We start from the raw sequence: 24,606 nt of genomic DNA, 5'->3' as shown, positions 1-24,606 counted from the left end.
ACAATTGGTGGCTGACTAAATACTTTTTTTCCCCACTGTACGTAAATACACTGTAAATGTCTTATAATTCCTCAGAGCACTGAAATCATCACAACTCATGAACCCTGCTTGCTGTGTGTCATTTTATCTATTTCATTTCATTTTCAACAAATCATTGTAATCATTGTAGTTAACAGAGAAAAAAACATTGAAAAAATAAAACACTAACATACAGAAACAGAAAATAACAACAAACCAAAAACAGACAGTATGATTAGCCAATAAGATGCTTGTTTTGTCACAGTTCTGCTCTGGTCACAGTCTCTGCCAGTATGGTGAGGCATCTTGGGTAAGTGGGTGGGAGTTGGTCCAGCAACCTTACATTTCATCCAATCCACTGCTGTGGATTTTGGAGTGATACTTCCCTGGTCCAATCCCCCTCTCTTTAGCACCCAGTAGGAGGTGTCCTTGAAAAAATAAGCATCTCCTGAGGGGCATAGGGAAGAGATTGATTGTGGTATGGTTTGTGTAGTTGAAGGAGAGATGTGGTCAACTAAACACATTGGGAGATTCTCAATTGGTTTGCTCGACTCCTCGCTTCCTCTCCTCCGTCCTCTCCTCGCCTCCTTTTGAAAAAGATCAAAGGTAATCGAGGAGCGGCGGCGAAGAGAGGAAACGTTGAAAGAAATGCGCTTGTATGAAATTAGACTCGCCTTCTCCACTCGCACGTCATCAGGCAAATTCACAGGGGTGAAATCCCAAAATAAATGTGTAAAGTGATAAAAGGTTATATAAGTAGCATATTGTTTTTAAATGTGTGCATGCTTTTCTCCTTTGAGGGGGTGTGGCAAATTTTAAAACACTTCCACGCTAGCTGCTGGGAGGAAACTCTTGTGCATCCTCTGCCAAAGTAGGTAATCGAGGAGGAGAGCATACTCCTCCTATCGCTTACTAACAAATTGACACTCTCCTCGACCACTCATTGGTTTCCGTGTCACAGAGGATAGGAGGATGGAGGGGTCGAGGAGAGGACGGACTTTTCCACAATTGATAATCTCCCAATATCACACTCTCAGTAAAGTTGCATATAATATATTTATATTCATGTGACGAACGGGGCATTCATGTGCTCGTGGGAAGTGGGAAAGTGGGAAAGTGGGAAGTTATAAGTCCAACATGATTGTGTTCCAGTGCTTTTGAAGTCGGAACAATTATTAAACAAAAAAGATTTAGGTAGCTAGATAAGATAGCTAACGTTGCTAATAATAAAGTTAGCTAGCTTGCTTAACATTGACAATATGGTCAACTGGCTATATTCACATTATTTAAATAATTGTATTTATTTATTTATTTATTTTACCTTTATTTAACTAGGCAAGTCAGTTAAGAACAAATTCTTATTTACAATGACGTCCTACACCAGCCAAACCCAGACGACGCTGGGCCAATTGTGCACCGCCCTATGGGATAAGTTTGTAATTGTCAAATTGATTTGTTGTCATCTTTTGGTTGAAAAGGTCAAAGGTCAGTGGTGAAACGGTAACAACTCGGCAACTCGGTAACAAAAAATATGCAGGTTTCCCACTTGTACAGTGCATTCGGAAAGTATTCAGGCCCCTTGACTTTTTCCACATTTTGTTATGTTACAGCCTTATTATAAAATGTATAAAATAAAATAAATATCCCCTCATCAATCTACACACAATACCCCATAATGACAAAGCAAAAACAGGTTTTTAGAAATATTACATTTACATAAGTATTCAGACCCTTTACTTAGTACTTTGTTGAAGCACCTTTGGCAGCGATTGCAGCCTTGAGTCTTCTTGTGTATGACGCTACAAGCTTGGCATACCTGTATTTGGGGATTTTCTCCCATTATTTTCTGAAGATCCTCTCAAGCTCTGTCAGGTTGGATGAGGTGAGTCGCTGCACAGCTATTTTCAGGTCTCTCCAGAGATGTTCGATTGGGTTCAAGTCCGGGCTCTGGCTGGGCCACTTAAGGACATTCAGAGACTTGTCCTGAAGCCACTCCTGTGTTGTCTTGGCTGTGTGCTTAGGGTCATTGTCCTGTTGGAAGGTGAACCTTCGCCCCAGTTTGAGGTCCTGAGCACTCTGAAGAAGGTTTTCATCAAGGATCTCTCTGCACTTTGCTCCGTTCATCTTTCCCTCGAACCTGACTTGTCTCCCAGTCCCTGCCACTGAAAAACATTCACACCGCATGATGCTGCCACCACCATGCTTTACCGTAGGGATGGTGCCAGGTTTCCTCCAGACATGACGCTTGGCATTCAGGCCAAAGAGTTCAATGTTGATTTCATCAGACCAGATAATCTAGCTTCTCATGGTCTGAGAGTCCTTTAGGTGTCTTTTGGCAAACTCCAAGCGGGCTGTCATGTACCTTTTACTGGATGGCTTCCGTCTGGCCACTCTACCATAAAAGCCTGATTGGTGGAGTGCTGCAGAGATGGTTGTCCTTCTGGAAGGTTCTCTCATCTCCACAGAGGAACTCTGGAGCTCTGTCAGAGTGACCATCAGGTTCTTGGTCACCTCCCTGACCAATGCCCTTCTCCCCCGATTGATCAGTTTGGCCGGGCGGCCAGCTCTAGGAAGAGTCTTGGTGGTTCCAAACTTCTTCCATTTAAGAATGATGGAGGCCACTGTGTTCTTGGGGACCTTCAATGCTGCAGAAATTATTTGGTACCCTTCTCCAGATCCGTGCCTCGACACAATCCTGTCTCGGAAAGGGACAAAGGGTCTGAATACTTATGTAAATAATCTGTTTCTGTTTTTAATTTTTTATACATTTGCAAAAAAAAAATCTAAAAACCTGTTTTTGCTTTGTCATTATGGGGTATTGTGTGTAGTTTGATGAGGAAAAACATTTATTAAATTAATTTTAGAATAAGGCTGTAACGTAACAAAATGTGGAAAAAGGGAAGGGGTCTGAATACATTCTGAATGCACTGTAATTACGACTTGGAGGGTCGTTCAAGAGAAACTTCCAAGTCGGAACTACGAACTTCTGATAACTCCTACAACACATAAGTGCCAAAAGCTCCTCTCAGAGTAGTGTGGTCCTGTACAGCTCAGTTGGTAGAGCATGGTGCTTGCAACACCAGGATTGTGGGTTTCATTTCCGGGGCCACCCATATGAAAAATGTATAATGCCATAACGAAATAATACAGAATCATAATGTGTACAAGCAAGTGATATGCTATCATTTGTCTGATTGTTGATAATATGATCTGTGTTTTCTGTTTTATTGGTTATGCCTAAGAATTCCTATTAGAGGCGCATGGAGCTTCCCAGCTCACTCATTACACTGACTTGAAGCTGAAACAAATTCTCTGTGTGATTCATTTCTATATTTCCCCCCTTTCAGGTCCGAATTCAATTTAAAATGTATTTGTTCATGTCAGAATGTTACAGAAGTTACTGTGTGTTGTTTAATCGAAAGTAAATGTGTTTGAGTGATGATATAAATATGCTATTTGAATGTCTAGCAATTAGACGTTAGCCGTCTTGCTCACTAGCTTTCAAGGAGGCTACTCACCAGCTCACGAGATGTTGGCGTGGTCAGAGCGTGCCCAGTGCAGCTGTGAGTGAGAGAGAGACCACGTGCAGCTCCTGTGTGTGTGTGTGTGTGTGTGTGTGTGTGTGTGTGTGTGTGTGTGTGTCCGAGTGAATGAGCGAGATAACTTTTGGGAAATGTGAAGATGATTTATTTTGTTATTGCAATGTAGAGCAATAAGACACATGTATACATGCTCATACACGTTGCCTTTGTTTACTGAAGTGAGTTTATATAGGGATTACAGTTACGGTATGTACAGTTAATAGTGATAATAGGATAGTTAATAGTGATAATTCATTAAGGCATGTGTCATGCATTTAAAAATGTTAAAAGGGATGTCATTGCATTCCATATTGTCAATTTAAAAGTGGTGTTTCTCAGACCATGAGACATCCCAAAAATCGGTCTTCTCACTGAAAACGTCTGTAGTGTCCGAACGGTATGAGCTACAAACTATTATGACTCTGACGAACACGATGGTGGTCTCCGTTTTGCTCTACGACCCCCACAAGTGTTAGGGGACTCGTCTGAAGTAGGTACCATCGATGTGCCAACTTCTGTTTGCAGCTTCCGAACCGTTTTGGCTACAAACTAATCACTCTTTTTTTTCCATTTATGAACGTGTTATTCAATGCGTTTCTATGGGCTATAGCCAAATTATTTTTCTAAATCAAATAGGTAAATGATCCACTGTATGACCATCTTAAAACAAATCCATATGTCAGCTTAGAACGGAACTCATCATGAGAGGCTCGTGGTTCTGCGTACCCACATCCATACCCACAGTAAATCTATACCCACAGATGGCCCTAGCCTTTTTGGGGCCCTAAGCAACATTTTGTTGTGAGCAAAACATTTTAGCGGCCCCCCTCTTGACAGCGAAGAGAAACATTTATAGTTTTAGAGTTAATTTCTTGCAATTCTACACATTCTGCCATGGGGCGGAGAGAAAATGTTGCAATTTTATAACTAATTTCATGCAATTCTACTAATTTTGCCAAGGGGTGGAGAGAAGAATTTGCAGTTTTACAGCTAATTTCCTGCAAGTCTACACATTTTGCCATAGGTTGGTAATTCGACCATGCTTACTACAAGTTTAGATAGCTGGCCGCTAGACTAATTTACCAATCTAAAACATTTTAGCTGACATGGGCGAATTGAGTGACTGTCAGTGACTGACATAATAGAAAAACTGCTGATGCACAACCATATTTTCAAATTGCACCTTGTGTATTCTATTGCTCTAACTCTCAACAGTTGAGACCCCGACTGAGTTCCTAATTTTTTTTTATTCGCGGGTCTACAAAAGGGGGGGCTGCCAGTTGCCCATCCCTGGGTAAAATGGTTGGATTGGGTAAAGGCTAATCTGATCCTGGATCTGTAATTAGGGGCAAGCACTAACTCGAGCGCCTCTCTTACCGTCTCCCCAGCTGATGATGTCATCGGGGTCAGAGGGCACCCCTGTCCAGAGGGAGGCCCTTTTGGGGTACCCCCCCTCCAGTTTCCTGTCCCGCCCCCCTTCGTCAAATCTCCAGAACTCCCCTCCGCTGAACACGTATGTTTTCCCGTTGTGTGCCCACACGAACACCGCCTCCACCCTCTCCAGTGCCCGACCGTCCATGGTACGCATGCCCCATTCCTCCAAAGAGCGTGGGTACCCAGGCAGAGAGGCCCTGTCTTTGAACACCCAGTACTGGGCTCCTGCACAGAGAGTACAGAGGACAGAGGACAACCAGAGAGAGATGAATCAAATTGAAATATATCATTTATCAGACATAAACAAATAGAAGACGCTCATTTGGGCATTCATATACTACTCACACAAGCACATAACAGTAAACAATAAACAATTCAGAATATTATGTATTTACGATATATATCATAACATATAATATTATGCAGTATTATATATTTTGGAATATTTTTGCCTCTCTCACCGATGAAGAAGATGATGTGTCCGTCGCTCCTCTCATAGACTGTGTCGATCCGGTCCAGCCTTAGGGGGAGCCCAACCCAGAAGTTGTGGATCAGTGCTGGGATGAAAGACACCAGAGAACCCCACTGCTGAGCACGCCAGAAGAAAGCACCTGAGAGAGGGAGGGAGAGAGAAAATAAAGGGAGAGGCAGAGGTTGGGGGGGAGAGAGAATGGGAAAGTGTGTGTTTTGGGTGTACAGTATACAGCATGTGTATGCACTATGCATACGTGCTTGTGTACAATGTACAGGTTACAGTTGACTTCTGATAAGTGCACTTCGGATAAGTGTTAAAGGAAAGGTTGCACGATATACAGTATATTCCACAAATCTAACAACGTAAATTGATTGTATTCCATCTAAACCGGTCTTTATGCAACAAAAAAAAGATATACACTTCTATTTTCACAATTTGATTTACATTTATCAAAAACTCCTATACCATTGGGCTTTGATGTCAAGAAAGAAACAGCTGGCTGGCGGCTTTGGTGATGGAGGCGAATTGGGTAAGTAGATACTAAAGTGCCCAAAGAGTTTTGTCATGTTATGTTGCTAGTAGATGATAAACAACGAAGAAGTGCACCGGGCCATGCAAAACGAACTGGCCCACTCGGATCTAGCATGGTGTTTGGGGATGGAATAAGATAGCTAGCTAACAAGCAAGCTACAACAACTCCATTAACACTGCACGTTTTGCAGAAATAAATGGTGAAATATTAATGTCATTGTTTATTTCAAGGTATGTCTTTATTTTTGCTGAACTGTCTGATCTTTATTTGCCGATATAAGTTGCAGGATATCATGGTAGCCAATGTTTGTGTTAGCCATTATACCTGGATTTACTGTTACTGCTGCTAGTAACGTTAGTACTCAGGTTAGCATGTGGCTAGCTATAGCTACCATCGGCCAACAACAGTTTTAGCCAGTTTGGTTATAGACGTTCAATGTCTACTATGATGATATAGGTTCATCTTGATTTTGTGTAATAGTATGAGAAATGCTGATGTGCTGAGCTGCTAATAAGTGATGTGTTTCAAGGCTGCTAGTGGTTAGCTAGTAGGGGTAAGCCAGCAGTGGTGTAACGGGCGCTATGCTAAAAGCCTGCATGCTGTCTAAGTGATGAAAACATTTTTAGCTGATACAGAATAAAGAAATCACAGGATATGGTCAGATGATAAGTTGGCTTTATTCAGAGTGCAAAACTATTTAAAACACTAAACAATGATGTGGGTCTTTCCTGTCTTATGTGGACAGTGACTTCACTCCTGCGGTGTATTCACACGTGTGTTCTTCTCTTGACGTCACTTTTCTGAACGACATCACTTCGGTTAAATTCGGATAAAATAAAATTTTGCCCAAAATACAATTGTAAAGTGATATGTCGTATTGGGACTTTTAGTTGGAAGGATGAAACCAATCAGAATGTTTAACAGCAACCTAATTCTGCAATCTTCCCTTTATAGAGAGACTCTGGTACTTTGTATACTTTTTAGCCAAAAGTGGTCCCTGAAAATTGCATACTACAGTGAGATCCAAAAGTATTTGGACAGTGACACATTATGTGTTGTTTTGGCTCTGTACTTCAGCACTTTGGATACAAATGAATGGTAAATAATGTATTGTGTCATTTTGGAGTCACTTTCATTGTAAATAAGAATATAATATATTTCTAAACACTTCTACATTAATGTGGATGCTATGGATAATCATGAATGATGAGTGAATAATGATGAGTGAGAAAGTTACAGAGGCATAAGCATCATACACCCCCCCCCCCCCCCCCCCCCGTAATCATGCTAATGTAGAAGTATTTAGAAACATATTCTATTCTTATTTACAATAAAAGTGACTCCGAAATGACACAATACATTATTTACCCTTCATTTGTATCCAAAGTGCTGAAGTACAGAGCCAAAACAACACAAAATGTGTCACTGTCCAAATACTTTTGGATCTCACTGTAGTATGCAATTTTCGGGGACCACTTTTGGCTCATGAGAAAATTGCGCCACACAGACACTAACATTCTCAAGCCCATACATTTTTCTGGAGTTAACATGAAAAATGGTTGTTCTTCTTACCCTTGAAGAAGAAGACTTCTCCTCTGATGTTGGCAATGGCATCATATTTCCCCTCACAGCGATCTGGCAGAGCAGGGTCTGGGCTGTGTTTTGTAAGGGGCGGTAGAGAGAGGGTACTGTATCTTTATGATATTTTCATCATATTGTGATATAGTATCTTAACTATAACAATAGTAGTAGTGCAGTATTTTCCCAGTTATACACTTACTGTGGTGTTAGTCTTGGGGAAGGAGGACTAGGCAGGAAAGGTAGCTTGGGAGTGGTGGGGGCCGGAGTGGGATGCGTTGCAGACTTTCTTCTCTTTCCTATGAAATACCATTTCAGTATTTTTTGAGCATTTGTGTTCCTATGTCTCTGTTTGTGTTGTGCATGCGTGCGTTTGTACTGCATATGGGTCTTTATGACAATTCCCTTTGTTGAGGATCCAAATAATATAATATAATATGCCATTTAGCAGACGCTTTAATCCAAAGCGACTTACAGTCATGCGTGCATAATTTTTTTTGTGTATGGGTGGTCCCGGGGATCGAACCCACTACCTTAGCGTTACAAGCGCCGTGCTCTACCAGCTGAGCTACAGAGGACCACAAAGACCACAGAGGACCATAAAGACTTCAAATGACTACAGCTCAGCATTCAACACCATAGTGCCCTCAAAGCTCATCACTAACCTAAGGATCCTGGGACTAAACACCTCCCTCTGCAACTGGATCCTGGACTTCCTGACGGGCCGCCCCCAGGTGGTAAGGGTAGGTAACAACACATCTGCCACACTGATCCTCAACACGGGGGCCCCTTCGGGGTGCTTGCTCAGTCCCCTCCTGTACTCCCTGTTCACCCATGCCTGCATGGCCAGGCACGACTCCAACACCATCATTAAGTTTGCAGACGACACAACAGTGGTAGGCCTGATCACCGACAACGATGAGACAGCCTATAGGGAGGAGGTCAGAGACCTGGCCGTGTGGTGCCAGGATAACAACCTCTCCCTCAACGTGACCAAGACAAAGGAGATGATTGTGGACTACAGGAAAAAAAAGAGGACTGAGCACGCCCCCATTCTCATCGACGGGGCTGTAGTGGAACAGGTTGAGAGCTTCAAGTTCCTTGGTGTCCACATCACCAAGAACTATCATGGTCCAAACACACCAAGACAGTCGTGAAGAGGGCACGACAAAGCCTATTCCCCCTCAGGAGACTGAAAAGATTTGGCATGGGTCCTCAGATCCTCAAAAAATTATACAGCTGCACCATCGAGAGCATCCTGACTGGTTGCATCACCGCCTGGTATGGCAACTGTTCGGCCTCCGACTGCAAGGCACTACAGAGGGTAGTGCATACGGCCCAGTACATCACTGGGGCCAAGCTTCCTGCCATCCAGGACCTCTATACCAGGCGGTGTCAGAGGAAGGCCCTCAAAATTGTCAAAGACTCCAGCCACCCTAGTCATAGACTGTTCTCTCTGCTACCGCACGGCAAGCGGTACCGGAGTGCCAAGTCTAGGTCCAAAAGACTTCTCAACAGCTTCTACCCCCAAGCCATAAGACTCCTGAACAGCTAATCATGGCTACCCGGACTATTTGCACTGCCCCCCCCACCCCCACCCCCCACCCCATCTTTTTACGCTGCTGCTACTCTGTTAATTATTTATGCATAGTCACTTTAACTCTACCCACATGTACATACAGTGGGGGAAAAAAGTATTTAGTCAGCCACCAATTGTGCAAGTTCTCCCACTTAAAAAGATGAGAGAGGCCTGTAATTTTCATCATAGGTACACGTCAACTATGACAGACAAAATGAGAATTTTTTTTCCAGAAAATCACATTGTAGGATTTTTAATGAATTTATTTGCAAATTATGGTGGAAAATAAGTATTTGGTCAATAACAAAAGTTTCTCAATACTTTGTTATATACCCTTTGTTGGCAATGACACAGGTTAAATGTAAATGTAAATGCTTCTTACGAAGCCACTCCTTCGTTGCCCGGGCGGTGTGTTTGGGATCATTGTCATGCTGAAAGACCCAGCCACGTTTCATCTTCAATGCCCTTGCTGATGGAAGGAGGTTTTCACTCAAAATCTCACGATACATGGCCCCATTCATTCTTTCCTTTACACGGATCAGTCGTCCTGGTCCCTTTGCAGAAAAACAGCCCCAAAGCATGATGTTTCCACCCCCATGCTTCACAGTAGGTATGGTGTTCTTTGGATGCAACTCAGCATTCTTTGTCCTCCAAACACGACGAGTTGAGTTTTTACTTAAAACCTATTTTGGTTTCATCTGACCATATGACATTCTCCCAAACCTCTTCTGGATCATCCAAATGCACTCTAGCAAACTTCAGACGGGCCTGGACATGTACTGGCTTAAGCAGGGGGGACACGTCTGGCACTGCAGGATTTGAGTCCCTGGCGGCGTAGTGTGTTACTGATGGTAGGCTTTGTTACTTTGGTCCCAGCTCTCTGCAGGTCATTCACTAGGTCCCCCCGTGTGGATCTGGGATTTTTGCTCACCGTTCTTGTGATCATTTTGACCCCACGGGGTGAGATCTTGCGTGGAGCCCCAGATCGAGGGAGATTATCAGTGGTCTTGTATGTCTTCCATTTCCTAATAATTGCTCCCACAGTTGATTTCTTCAAACCAAGCTGCTTACCTATTGCAGATTCAGTCTTCCCTGCCTGGTGCAGGTCTACAATTTTGTTTCTTGTGTCCTTTGACAGCTCTTTGCTCTTGGCCATAGTGGAGTTTGGAGTGTGACTGTTTGAGGTTGTGGACAGGTGTCTTTTATACTGATAACAAGTTCAAACAGGTGCCATTAATACAGGTAACGAGTGGAGGACAGAGGAGCCTCTTAAAGAAGAAGTTACAGGTCTGTGAGAGCCAGAAATCTTGCTTGTTTGTAGGTGACCAAATACTTATTTTCCACCATAATTAGCAAATAAATGCATTAAAAATCCTACAATGTGATTTTCTGGAGAAAAAAAATCTCAATTTGTCTGTCATAGTCAATTTGTCTGTCATAATTTGTCTGTACCTATGATGAAAATTACAGGCCTCTCTCATCTTTTTAAGTGGGAGAACTTGCACAATTGGTGGCTGACTAAATACTTTTTTCCCCCACTGTATTACTTCAACTACCTCAACTAGCCGGTGCCCCCACACATTGACTCTGCACCGGTACCCCCCTGTATATATAGCCTCCCTACTGTTATTTAATTTTACTTCTGCTCTTTTTTTCTCAACACTTTTTTTTTGTCACTGTTTTATTAAAAATAAATGCACTGTTGGTTAAGGGCTGTAAGTAAGCATTTCACTGTAATGTCTGCACCTGTTGTATTCGGCGCATGTGGCCAATAAAATGTGATTTGATTTGATTTGAAATGTGTGTGTGTGCACTGTGTGTGAGTGTGATGGTGTGTACCGTATATAGCCTGTATTCCCAGCCTGTCATCGGTAGGTAGTGTATAGCTCTGGATGTCCCCCACAGTCCCCTGGTAGTATGGCCTCATGATGGAGGGATTGGAAGAGGAATGTGAGAGGCCCAGGGCGTGGCCAAACTCATGCACCGCCACCGTGAAGAGATCAGTGGTGCCAATGTCATCTGAGAAAGAGATGGAGAGGAGAGAAAAAGAGAGATGTTGTATTTGTCACATGCTTCGTAAACAACAGGTGTAGACTAACAGTGAAACGCTTACTCACGGGCCCTTCCCAACAATGCAGAGAGAAAAAATTTGAAATAATAGAAAAATAATAACACAAGGAATAAATACACAATGAGTAATGATAACTTTCTATATACATGGGGTACCAGTACCGAGTCGATGTGCAGGGGTACGAGGTAGTTGAGATAGACATGTACATATACTGTAGGTATAGGCAATTTGGCGATAGAGGGAGAGAATGACAGAAATGGAGGGAGGGAAAAAAAGGGAGACAGAGGTTGGGGGAGCTAAAGATGAAGGGAAAAGAAAGGGAGAGACAAGGAAAGAGGGAGAGAGGAAATTAGATAGATGGATAGAGAGGGAAAGAGAAAGCAATTCAAATCTCATTATGTTATTCACAGAAGTACACACTGTGTATGTGTGTTACGCCGTAAGCCTCTCTCTCACCTCCATACCCGTAACTCCAGCTCTCCCCGTTGTCAAAGTGGGTGTCCCCCGCCATGTCCGCCGTCCCGGGGAAGAAGGCGTGAGCCAGGGTGCCCCCTTTGCCATCAAAGGGGTACCCGTCCTCGTGGTAGGAGCTGGGGAAGGACACCCTGAAGTCCCCCTCTTGGTTGGGGTGGTCCCGGGAGGGGCGAAGAAGGTGGAAGTTGAGGGGGGTGGGGTTGCTCCACACACGGAGGGCGTAGGTGAGGATGAGGTCCACCAGTTCGGGGCGGAGGGAGGGGGACAGGGAGGGGGAGGGGTAGCTGTGCACACTGGAGTGGGGAGGATGAGGCAGGGCATGAGAGGAGATTAGGGTTGCAAAGGGAGGGTATATTACTGGAAACTTTCAAAGTTTACCAGTAAACTACCAGAATCATGGTATCTTTCAAGGATTTTATGCCTATCACAAGACATCTAGTGGCCCTTTTGGGTACTTCAGATTTGTACGGTTGTCTGTAACTATCTCTGGCCCTCTGTGTGACCTTAGCACCTGTAAACCTGTGACCTGTAAAATGTATAAAATAATAGTATGACAAAGCTGTAAAACATTATCCTGAATATAAACCATCAACTTAATGAATAATATGAGGGTTTTAGCATGAAATATCCTTTATAATTTGTTTTATATTGTCAGTTTGTATTTGTTGTCAATCTTTTGGCATCAAACTGACGGCAGTTGTGAAATACATCAATAGTTGGAAGAGTTGCAGAGTTAATTGAAAATAAAACCATTGTTGATTAAATGCTTTTTTCATTAATTAGGCTATTTTCTCTTTAACCATATGGTCTATCTACTATAGATATGGAAACAGTATGGAAACAGATACAAAAAAAATGTATACTATACACTACCGGTCAAAAGTTTTAGAACACCTACTCATTCAAGGGTTTTTCTTAATTTTTACTATTTTCTACATTGTAGAATAATAGTGAAGACATCAAAACTATGAAATAACACATATGGAATCATGTTTTAACCAAAATAGTGTTAAACAAATGAAAATATATTTTATATTTGAGATTCTTCAAATAGCCACCCTTTGCTTTGATGACAGCTTTGCGCATACACAAGCAGCTCGTGAGTTTCATGTTTGGGGAAGATAATTTTCACCATAAAAATGCACCTTTATAATTAAAGCATGACATGCATAATTGCATTTGCGGTCACTTTTGATAATGGTGTTTTCCTCTAATGGAACATTCGCGCTTATAGCTTACTACCAAGTGTGCATTGCTGCGCTTATAATGTGAAGAAATAGCCTAATAGTTTATCAACATTTTAAGCTAAACGTTCTTATCTGTTGCATCAGCTACATTGTGTAAAAAAGGTTTTATAATGATAGTGGTTGTATTAATTTGGGATCTATCGCATCCCACAACTGTCCTAGACTATGTTTGGAATATTTATTTCTCGCACAGAATAGAATAGGTCGATCTTTGTACTATGGGGGATAGTAGATTGACATAGGCTAGTGTTTTTCTCTTCGTTAGGCCTACTCATCTGGTTGGCTGACGAAAAGTAAATGTGGACAGCTCTTCCAATATCTTCAATATGCACCTTGGAATTCAAATCAAATCACATTTTATTTGCCACATGCGCGGAATACAACAGGTGTAGACCTTACAGTGAAATGCTTACTTACAAGCCCTTAACCAACAATGCAGTTTTAAGAAAAAGAAAAAAAGTGTTAAGTTAAAAATAGATAAGTAAAAAAATATATAAAAAATATTAAAGAGCAGCAGTAAAATAAAATAACAGTAGGGAGGCTAGGGGGGTACTGGTACAGAGTCAATGTGAGGGGGCACCGGTTAGTTGAGGTAATTGAGGTAATATGTACATGTGGGTAGTGTTAAAGTGACTATGCATTAATAATAAACAGATTAGCAGCAGCGTAAAAGAGGGGGTGGGGTGGGGTGGGTGGGGGGGGGGGGGGACAATGGGGGGCAGCTGTAGTACTTTTTGAGGATCTGAGGACCCATGCCAAATCTTTTCAGTCTCCTGAGGGGGAATAGGCTTTGTCATGCCCTCTACACGACTGTCTTAGTGTGTTTGGACCATGATAGTTTGTTGGTGATGTGGACTCCAAGGAACTTGAAGCTCTCAACCTGTTCCACTACAGCCCCGTCGATGAGAATGGGGGCGTGCTCAGTCCCCTTTTTTTCCCTGTAGTCCACAATCATCTACTTTGTCTTGATCACGTTGAGGGAGAGGTTGTATTCCTGGCACCATACGGCCAGGTCTCTGACCTCCTCCATATAGGCTGTCTCATCATTGTCGGTGATCAGGCTTACCACTGTTGTGTCGTCTTCAAACTTAATGATGGTGTTGGAGTCGTGCCTGGCCATGCAGTCATGGGTGAACAGGGAGTACAGGAGGGGACTGAGCACGCACCCCGGAGGGGCCCCCGTGTTGAGGATCAGTGTGGCAGATGTGTTGTTACCTACCCTTACCACCTGGGGGCGGCCCTTCAGGAAGTCCAGGATCCAGTTGCAGAGTGAGGTGTTTAGTCACAGGATCCTTAGCTTAGTGATGAGCTTTGAGGGCACTATGGTGTTGGAACGCTGAGCTGTAGTCAATTAATAGCATTCTCAAGTAGGTGTTCCTTTTGTCCAAGTGGGAAAGGGCAGTGTGGAGTGCAATAGAGATTGCATCATCTGTGGATCTGTTGGGGCGGTATGCAAATTGGAGTGGGTCCAGGGTTTCTGTGATTATGGTGTTGATGTGAGCCATGACCAGCCTTTCAAAGCACTTCATGGCTACAGACTTGAGTGCTACGGGTCGGTAGTCATTTAGGCAGGTTATCTTACTGTTCTTGGGCACAGGGACTATGGTGGTCTGCTTGAAACATGTTGGTATTACAAACTCAGTCAGGGACATGTTGAAAATGTCAGTGAAGACACTTACCAGTTGGTCAGCGCATGCTCGGAGTACACGTCCTGGTAATCCGTCTGGCCCTGCGGCCTTGTGAATGTTGACCTGCTTAAAAGTCTTACTCACATCGGCTATGGAGAGCGTGATTACATATTCATCCGGAACAGTTGATGCTCTCATGCATGCTTCAGTTTTGCTTGTCTCGAAGCGAGCATAGAAGTGATTTAGCTCGTCTGGTAGGCTCGTGTCACTGGGCAGCTCGCGGCTGTGCTTCCCTTTGTAGTCTATAATCGTTTGCAAGCCCTGTAACATCCGACGAGTGTCGGAGCCGGTGTAGTATGATTCAATCTTAGTCCTGTATTGACTCTTTGCCTGTTTGATGGTTCGTCAGAGGGCATAGCGGGATTTCTTATAAGCGTCCAGGTTAGAGTCCCGCTCCTTGAAAGCGGCAGCTCTACCCTTTAGCTCAGTGCGGATGTTGCCTGTAATCCATGGCTTCTTGTTGGGGTATGTACGTACAGTCACTGTGGGGACGACGTCATCGATGCACTTATTGATGAAGCAAGTGACTGATGTGGTGTACTCCTCAATGCCTTCGGAAGAATCCTGGAACATATTCCAGTCTGTGCTAGCAAAACAGACCTGTAGCTTAGCGTCTGCGTCATCTGACCACTTTTTTATTAACCGAGTCACTGGTGCTTCCTGCTTTAGTTTTTGCTCATAAGCATGAATCATGAGGATAGAACTATGGTCAGATTTGCCAAATGGAGGGCGAGGGAGAGCTTTGTATGCGTCTCTGTGTGTGGAGTAAAGGTGGTCTAGAGTTTTTTTTCCTCTGGTTGCACATTTAACACGCTGGTAGAAATGAGGTATAACGGATTTAAGTTTCCCTGCATTAAAGTCCCCGGCCACTTGGAGCGCTGCCTCTGGATGAACGTTTTCCTGTTTGCTTATGGCCTTATACAGCTCATTGAGTGCAATCTTAGTGCCAGCATCGGTTTGTGGTGGTAAATAGACAGCTATGAAAAATATAGAAGAAAACTCTCTTGGTAAATAGTGTGGTCTACAGCTTATCATAAGATACTCTACCTCAGGCGAGCAAAACCTCGAGACTTCTTTAGTATTAGATTTTATGCACTGCTGTTGTTTACAAATATACACAGACCGCCACCCCTTGTCGTACCGGAGCCAGCCGTTCTATCCTGCCGATGTAGTGTATAGCCCGCCAGCTGTATGTTATACATGTCGTCGTTCAACGACGACTCGATGAAACAGACGATATTACAGTTTTTAATGTCCCGTTGGTAGGATATCCTTGATCGTATGTTGGCTAATAGGATTGATGGAAGAGGCAGATTACTCGCTCGCAGTCGGATCCTTAAAAGGCACCCCGACCTACAGTTGAAGTCGGAAGTTTACATACACCTTAGCCAAATACATTTAAACTCTGTTTTTCACAATTCCTGACATTTAATCCTAGTAAAAATTCCCTGTCTTAGGTCACTCAGGTTCAACACTTTATTTTAAGAATGTGAAATGTCAGAATAATAGTAGAGAATTATTTATTTCAGCTTTTATTTATTTGATCACATTTCCAGTGGGTCAGAAGTTTACATACACTCAATTAGTATTAGGTAGCATTGCCTTTAAATTGTTTAACTTCGGTCAAACATTTCGGGTAGCCGTCCACAAGCTTCCCACGATAAGTTGGGTGAATTTGGCCCATTCCTCCTGACATAGCTGGTGTAACTGAGTCAGGTTTGTAGGCCTCTTTGCTCGCACACGCCTTTTCAGTTCTGCCCACACATTTTCTATAGGATTGAGGTCAGGGCTTTGAGATGGCCACTCCAATACCTTGACTTTGTTGTCCTTAAGCCATTTTGCCACAACTTTGGAAGTATGCTTGGGGTCATTGTCCATTTGGAAGACCCATTTGCGACCAAGCTTTAACTTCCTTACTGATGTCTTGAGATGTTGCTTCAATATATCCACATAATTTTCCTTCCTCATGATGCCATCTATTTTGTGAAGTGCACCAGTCCCTCTTGCAGCAAAGCACCCCCACAGCATGACGCTGCTACCCCGTGCTTCACGGTTGAGATGGTGTTATTTGGCTTGCAAGTAACCCCCTTTTTCCTCCAAACTTAACTACGGTCATTATGGCCAAACAGTTCTATTTTTGTTTCATCAGACCAGAGGACATTTCTCCAAAAAGTACGATCTTTGTCCCCATGTGCAGTTGCAAACCATAGTCTGGCTTTTTTATGGCGGTTTTGGAGCAGTGGCTTCTTCCTTGCTGAGCGGCCTTTCAGGTTATGTCGATATAGGACTCGTTTTACTGTGGATATAGATACTTTTGTACCTGTTTCCTCCAGCATCTTCACAAGGTCCTTTGCTGTTATTCTGGGATTGATTAGCACTTTTCGCACCAAAGTACGTTCATCTCTAGGAGACAGAACGCGTCTCCTTCCTGAGTGGTATGACGGCTGCGTGGTCCCATGGTGTTTATACTTGCGTACTATTGTTTGTACAGATGAACGTGGTACCTTCAGGCGTTTGGAAATTGCTCCCAAGGATAAACCAGACTTGTGGAGGTCTACCATTTTTTTTCTGAGGTCTTGGCTGATTTCTTTTGATTTTCCCATGATGTCAAGCAAAGAGGCACTGAGTTTGAAGGTAGGCCTTGAAATACATCCACAGGTACACCACCAATTGACTCAAATGATGTCAACTAGCCTATCAGAAGCGTCTAAAACCATGACATCATTTTCTGGAATTTTCCAAGCTGTTTAAAGGCACAGTCAACTTAGTGTATGTAAACTTCTGACCCACTGGAATTGTGATACAGTGAATTATAAGTGAAATAATCTGTGTGTAAACAATTGTTGGAAAAATTATTTGTGTCATGCACAAAGTAGATGTCCTAACCGACTTACCAAAACCATAGTTTGTTAACAAGAAATGTGTGGAGTGGTTGAAAAACTAGTTTTAATGACTCCAACCTAAGTTTATGTAAACTTCCGACTTCAACTGTACGTCCACGATATATCCGTCTCTTTCTCATGCGAATGACGGGGATTTTGCCTTGTCGGGTGTCTGTAGAATATCCTTTGCTTCCGACTCGTTGAAGAAAAAACCTTCGTCCAATACGAAGTGAGTAATCGCTGTCCGTTTTGCTCAGATTTACCAAGGGTGCCAATATCAGCGAAAGGCACTGTATAGCCCAATGTTTGTAGAACAACTAAAGTTACATTAATAACTCTAAATTAAGCATTTAGGAATACCTATTTCTTTGTTAACCGCTCAACACAGAATAGCCGACTGTGCGCACTCCCTCAAATCGTTTGGAGAGAATATCCTTTCTATTTTATTCAGCTTTGTTCAGCTTTGTTCAATTGTATTCTTCATACTTTAAAATAATGCCATGGAATTCTAAGCAAATCTTGTCTGCTAAATTAACTAGTGTAGCCCACAGCCATTTGGCATAGCTAGTTCAGGACCTAACATAAGGACAACTCAGAGTAGACTACATTTTCTTCATATCATGCTTCTTTAGACCTGTCTAAAATAAGTAATGGATTTATTGTGAAGGTATAGGCTATATTACATGGATTATTAGACTTTTTTTAAAATGTAGATGTTCCAAAGGTCAGCATCAGTGGCTTGTAGGCTATGCGTGGAAGCCAGAAGATGCTAAATGTGTTTACGTTAATTAACAGTCAATTACCTTGAGGCCGTCAGTTATTTTCTTGACAATCACCGGCTGACAAAATGTTGTGACTGCCACAGCCCTACCTGTGGTAAATTCAATTGATTGGACATGATTTGGAAAGGCACACACCTGTCTATATAAGGTCCCACAGTTGACAGAGCATGTCAGAGCAAAAATCAAGCCATGAGGTCGAAGGAATTGTCCGTAGAGCTCCAAGACAGGATTGTAATCGAGGCACAGATCTGGGGAAGTGTACCAAAAAGGTTCTGCAGCATTGAAAGTCCCTAAGAACACAGTGGCCTCCATCATTCTTGAATGGAAGAAGTTTGGAACCACCAAGACTCTTCCTAGAGCTGGCCGCCCGGCCAAACTGAGCAATTGGGGGAGAAGGGCCTTGGTCAGGGAGGTGACCAAGAACCCGAAGGTCACTCTGATTGAGCTCCAGAGTTCCTCTGTAGAGATGGGAGAACCTTCCAGAAGAACAACCATTTTTTGCAGCACTTCACCAATCAGGCCTTTATGGTAGAGTGGCTAGACGGAAGGTAAGTATCTCATGTACGAGCTCATCTGGTACAACCCCTTCCCAGATGGTGTCATCTGTCTCATAGTTTTGACTCTCAAGGCATAACACCCCATTCTTCACATGTAATGCATTATTGTAATGCATAATTCATTAAAGGCCACTTCACACGCTGCGTTCCACTCAAACATTTTCCCCTTATCTGTCAATCTGTACAAAGGCTCCGCCATAGCTGTAAAATCTGTTATCAACCTCCTGTAGTATGACGCCAGGCCTAAAAAGCTTCTGTCTCTGTTTTCATGGGGTCAGTGGACACTCCCTCAGCTGGCACTTAGATGGCTTCACCTTAGTCCTGCCTGCTCCAATCTGCTGAAAACCTTGTCTAAATGCTTCACTTGCTCTTGGAATGTACGACCAAACACTATGATGTCGTCTAAGTACACCAAACATGTTGTCCACTGTAAATCAGCCAAAACCAGGTCCATGAGACGCTGGAAGCTGCTTGGAGCATTTGTCAAACCAAACCCCATGACCTGGAGTTCGAAAAGTCCTCTCTTTGTCACAAAAGCAGTTTTGCAATGATCCTTGGGGTGCATCTCGACTTGCCAGTACCCACTGGCTAAGTCTAAAGTGAAAAACCACTGAGCGCCGGCAAGCGAGTCCAAGGTCTCGTCGATCCTAGAAAATACACTACCGGTCAAAAGTTTTAGAACACCTATTCATTCAAGGGTTTCTCTTTATTTTTTACTATTTTCTACATTGTAGAATAATAGTGAAGACATCAAAACTATGAAATAACACAAAACAGTGTTAAACAAATAAAAAAATATGTTATATTTGAGATTCTTCAAATAGCCACCCTTTGCCTTGATGACAGCTTTGTAGTTGGTTCCAGCAATGAGGTGTATTAAAACTAAAAGCAGATTATCCTAGTTCGGTGGAGACCCGAGGAACCTGAAGAGTTAACCAATCCTGTGAACGGGTTTGGTATCTCATGCTTTTATACTTTAACAAGTTAGGTAAGTCGGAAGGTTAGTAGTAGAGCTTTGTAAACAAAAAGGGAGTAGTGATCTACGGGACTTTAATGAGGACCAGCCAACCTTTTGATACAGGATACAGTGATGAGTATTAAAACTGTCAGCTCTAATAAAGAGAAGGGCACTATGGTAGATGGCATCCAATGGTTTAAGAGTAGTGGTAAATGGTGTCACAATAGTCAAGAACTGGCAGGAAAGTTGACTGTACAATCTGCTTCCTGCTATTTAGGGAGAGGCAAGACCTATTTCTAAAAAAAAGAAGCCCACTTTAAATCTTAGCTTTTTAACTAGCGCATCTGTATGTTTTTGAAACGTTAAATCGAGTGGAGACTAGTATGGCCTAGTATGTGCCACGTAAACAGCTAGTAATTGAGTTGTTTCGAAATCTGGTAACTAAATTAATTCGGAATCTGGTAACTGGTATAATTAAGCAATAAGACCCGAGGAGGTGTGGTATATTGCCAATATACCACGGCTAAGGGCTGTTATTACGCACAGCACTACGCGGAGTGCCTGGATGCAGCCATTTGCCGTGGTATATTGGCCATATAACACAAACCCACAAGGTGCCTTACTGCTATTATAAACTAGTTACCAGCGTAATTAAAACAGTAAACAGTAATTTATTGTCATACCCGTGGTATACGGTCTGATATACCACAGCTGTGAGCCAATCAGCATTCAGAGCTCAAACCAACCAGTTTATAACTAGTATTTTACAGCGACAGTGACATCATACCTCCAGGTGATATCATTATTTTTCCAGCTCAGTCCGGTCAAAGCATATCTCTTTTTCCTCTTCCTCCTCTTCTTCCTCAGGTCTTCCGTTCCGACAATGTCAGGAAGGGAACAGCGAGGGGTCTTCATCAGAGAAAGAGTAGCATGGTCTGAGGGAGGAGAAGAAGGGGGGACAGAGAGAGAAAGATTCACATTCATATTTTCATAATTATATTCTATTCTTTCATCAGTGTGTACAATAACAGTTACGGTGTGTGATTGTTTTAGTAGAGAAACAAAGATGTCGTTATCCAGGCTCTCTCTCTCTCTCTCTCTCTCTCTCTCTCTCTCTCTCTCTCTCTCTCTCTCTCTCTCTCTCTCTCTCTCTCTCTCTCTCTCTCTCTCTCTCTCTCTATATCTATATCTCTCTATATATATATATATATATATATATATATATATATATATATATATATATACACACAGTGGGGAGAACAAGTATTTGATACACTGCCGATTTTGCAGGTTTTCCTACTTACAAAGCATGTAGAGGTCTGTAATTTTTATCATAGGTACACTTCAACTGTGAGAGACGGAATCTAAAACAAAAATCCAGAAAATCACATTGTATGATTTTTAAGTAATTAATTTGTAAGTATTTGATCACCTACCAACCAGTAAGAATTCCGGCTCTCACAGACCTGTTAGTTTTTCTTTAAGAAGCCCTCCTGTTCTCCACTCATTACCTGTATTAACTGCACCTGTTTGAAGTCATTACCTGTATAAAAGACACCTGTCCACACACTCAATCAAACAGACTCCAACCTCTCCACAATGGCCAAGACCAGAGAGCTGTGTAAGGACATCAGGGATAAAATTGTAGACCTGCACAAGGCTGGGATGGCTACAGGACAATAGGCAAGCAGCTTGGTGAGAAGGCAACAACTGTTGGCGCAATTATTAGAAAATGGAAGAAGTTCAAGATGACGGTCAATCACCCTCGGTCTGGGGCTCAATGCAAGATCTCACCTCGTGGGGCATCAATGATCATGAGGAAAGTGAGGGATCAGCCCAGAACTACACGGCAGGACCTGGTCAATGACCTGAAGAGAGCTGGGACCACAGTCTCAAAGAAAACCATTAGTAACACACTACGACGTCATGGATTAAAATCCTGCAGCGCACTCAAGGTCCCCCTGCTCAAGCCAGCGCATGTCCAGGCTCGTCTGAAGTTTGCCAATGACCATCTGGATGATCCAGAGGAGGAATGGAAGAAGGTCATGTGGTCTGATGAGACAAAAATAGAGCTTTTTGGTCTAAACTCCACTTGCCGTGTTTGGAGGAAGAAGAAGGATGAGTACAACCCCAAGAACACCATCCCAACAGTGAAGCATGGAGGTGGAAACATAATTTTTTGGGGATGCTTTTCTGCAAAGGGGACAGGACGACTGCACTGTATTGAGGGGAGGATGGATGGGGCCATGTATCGCGAGATCTTGGCCAACAACCTCCTTCCCCCAGTAAGAGCATTGAAGATGGGTCGTGGCTGGGTCTTCCAGCATGACAACGACCCGAAACACACAGCCAGGGCAACTAAGGAGTGGCTCCGTAAGAAGCATCTCAAGGTCCTGGAGTGGCCTAGCCAGTCTCCAGACCTGAACCCAATAGAAAATATTTGGAGGGTGCTGAAAGTCCGTATTGCCCAGCGACAGCCCCGAAACCTGAAGGATCTGGAGAAGGTCGGTATGGAGGAGTGGGCCAAAATCCCTGCTGCAGTGTGTGCAAACCTGGTCAAGACCTACAGGAAACGTATTATCTCTGTAATTGCAAACAAAGGTTTCTGTACCAAATATTAAGTTCTGCTTTTCTGATGTATCATGCGATGAGGCTGGTAACTCTAATGAACTTATCCTCTGTAGCAGAGGTAACTCTGGGTCTTCCATTCCTGTGGCGGTCCTCATGAGAGCCAGTTTCATCATAGTACTTGATGGTTTTTGCGACTGCACTTGAAGAAACTTTCAAAGTTCTTGAAATGTTCCGTATTGACTGACCTTCATGTCTTAAAGTAATGATGGACTGTCGTTTCTCTTTGCTTATTTGAGCTGTTCTTGCCACAATATGGACTTGGTCTTTTACCAAATAGGGATATCTTCTGTATACCCGCCCCTACCTTGTCACAACACAACTGATTGGCTCAAATGCATTAAGAAGGCACACCTGTTAATTGAAATGCATTCCAGGTGACTACCTTATGAAGCTGGTTGAGAGAATGCCAAGAGTGTGCAAAGCTGTCATCAAAACAAAGGGTGTTTATTTGAAGATATATTTTGATTTATTTAACACTTTTTTGGATACTACATGATTCCATATGTGTTATTTCATAGTTTTGATGTCTTCACTATTATTCTTCAATGTAGAAAATAGTAAAAAATAAAGAAAAACTCTTGAATGAGTACATGTTCTAAAACTTTTGACCGTTAGTGTATATATGTATGTTGAAAAAATATTTTGTGAGTTTAATAACATTTATAATATAGGCATTTTGTCAATTTAGCAATACAACATGTTTTCCCCAATCAAACATAATTAGACTCAGGGATGCAAAGGTATGCTGAAGAGTTTACCCAGTGTTCCTGTCTCCTCTAGCCCAGCGAACCTCTGCATCTGGCGGAGAGCTTTCTGGATGCCCTCCCTGGTCTGGATCCTCTCCGTGCGGGGGTCCGGAGGGGGCAGGTACCCATACCGACTCAGCCAGTCCTCCACAGAGAGAGAGATATACACACACACACACACACACACACACACACACAGAGTGATTCCTAATTCCTTGATATATTTCAGAATATCTTCCACAATAATGTGAAGAAAGCATTTTTGAAAGGAAGTGATTGAGTGCGTTTGCATGTGTATATGTGGAAGAAACACAAATGTTTGTGCAAAAAGACAGCTCAAGAATGACAACATACACACACATGCATGTACACACTTTGTACACACTCTCTCACACACACACTGTGAAACTATCTCCAGTATGCATATACACTGGCCTCAGTTCCTAGGAATATTGTAAACATGCACCACTTTATGTACTTTATTGTTAAACATTAGCCAGCCCACGTGGATTTGAGTACAATGAGCTTTTCTTTGGTTTGAAACACATAACTACCATGAGCTTTTCTTTACGTTTGAAACACATAACTGAAACATAATATTTACGGGCAACACCACAGTCAAATAATTCAGTGCAAATGGCAGTATGGATCTAGCGTAATTCATTAGTAGAATCCCAATACTAGCATAGAACATAGTATGCCAATGTGGATATTGGAACAATGCCTATGTATGAAAACGTATGTAATATCTAATTTGTACATCTCGCATGTCATGAGGGAATGTCATAAATGCGTATAATGAAGGTTATTCAATTGGTCGTCATTATTAGACTGGAAGAAGCGTGCAGGGTTTCCTACTTACCACTCCACGAGAGTACTGGTCAGCCGTTGGGGCACACAGCCCGATGGAGATTGTTAGAAGAAGCCCTGCTCCGCTCACCAACAGCAGACGATTATAACACATAGCTAACCTGAAAATGCGTTTGCTCACCACAACCTCTCGTAAAGATGGGCAAAACAGGATGTTTAATTCCACAGAGTATGTAACCACTTAAGCGGTCAAGTGCTTGGCTCGTAACCGCTGGCTTCTCGTAGGCTACTCAACCTGAAACCTTTGCAGCTCTCTGGATAACTCTGATGAATGAAATAAATAAATAGATATAAACAACCTTTTTCCTGAGTAAGCAGAGAAAGCACAAGATGGAGAACAGTTCCTCAGAATAGTTGAAGATGCTTCTTTAGCAGAGCTCTGTCTCTGTCTGTGTTTTCCTCTTGTTAAGTCCCCTGGGACTAGGCTGGGCCTGCGCATGGATGGACATACTGCATAGATCAATAGGATGCGCTAATAGTCAGAAACCCTTTTTCTGGGTTCA

General features: G+C 42.7%; 1 protein-coding gene across 1 annotated transcript; it reads right to left on the bottom strand.

The window, feature by feature from the left end:
• Positions 1–203: 203 nt before the first annotated feature.
• LOC311104341 (matrix metalloproteinase-25-like) lies at positions 204–24,197 on the bottom strand (the record flags this gene model as incomplete). Its single annotated transcript, XM_084146155.1, has 10 exons — positions 204–466; positions 4,977–5,258; positions 5,495–5,644; positions 7,613–7,695; positions 7,821–7,917; positions 11,037–11,216; positions 11,725–12,035; positions 20,644–20,791; positions 23,246–23,378; positions 24,096–24,197. 10 exons carry the CDS (start codon positions 24,195–24,197, stop codon positions 204–206), a joined length of 1,749 nt encoding a protein of 582 aa, XP_084002281.1.
• Positions 24,198–24,606: the final 409 nt, after the last annotated feature.

This window comes from Coregonus lavaretus (assembly GCF_964263955.1).
Source record: "Coregonus lavaretus genome assembly, chromosome: 28".
Taxonomy (NCBI): domain Eukaryota; kingdom Metazoa; phylum Chordata; class Actinopteri; order Salmoniformes; family Salmonidae; genus Coregonus; species Coregonus lavaretus.
The sequence above is the reverse complement of the archived record's forward strand: the minus strand, read 5'-3'. Positions and strand labels throughout refer to the sequence as shown.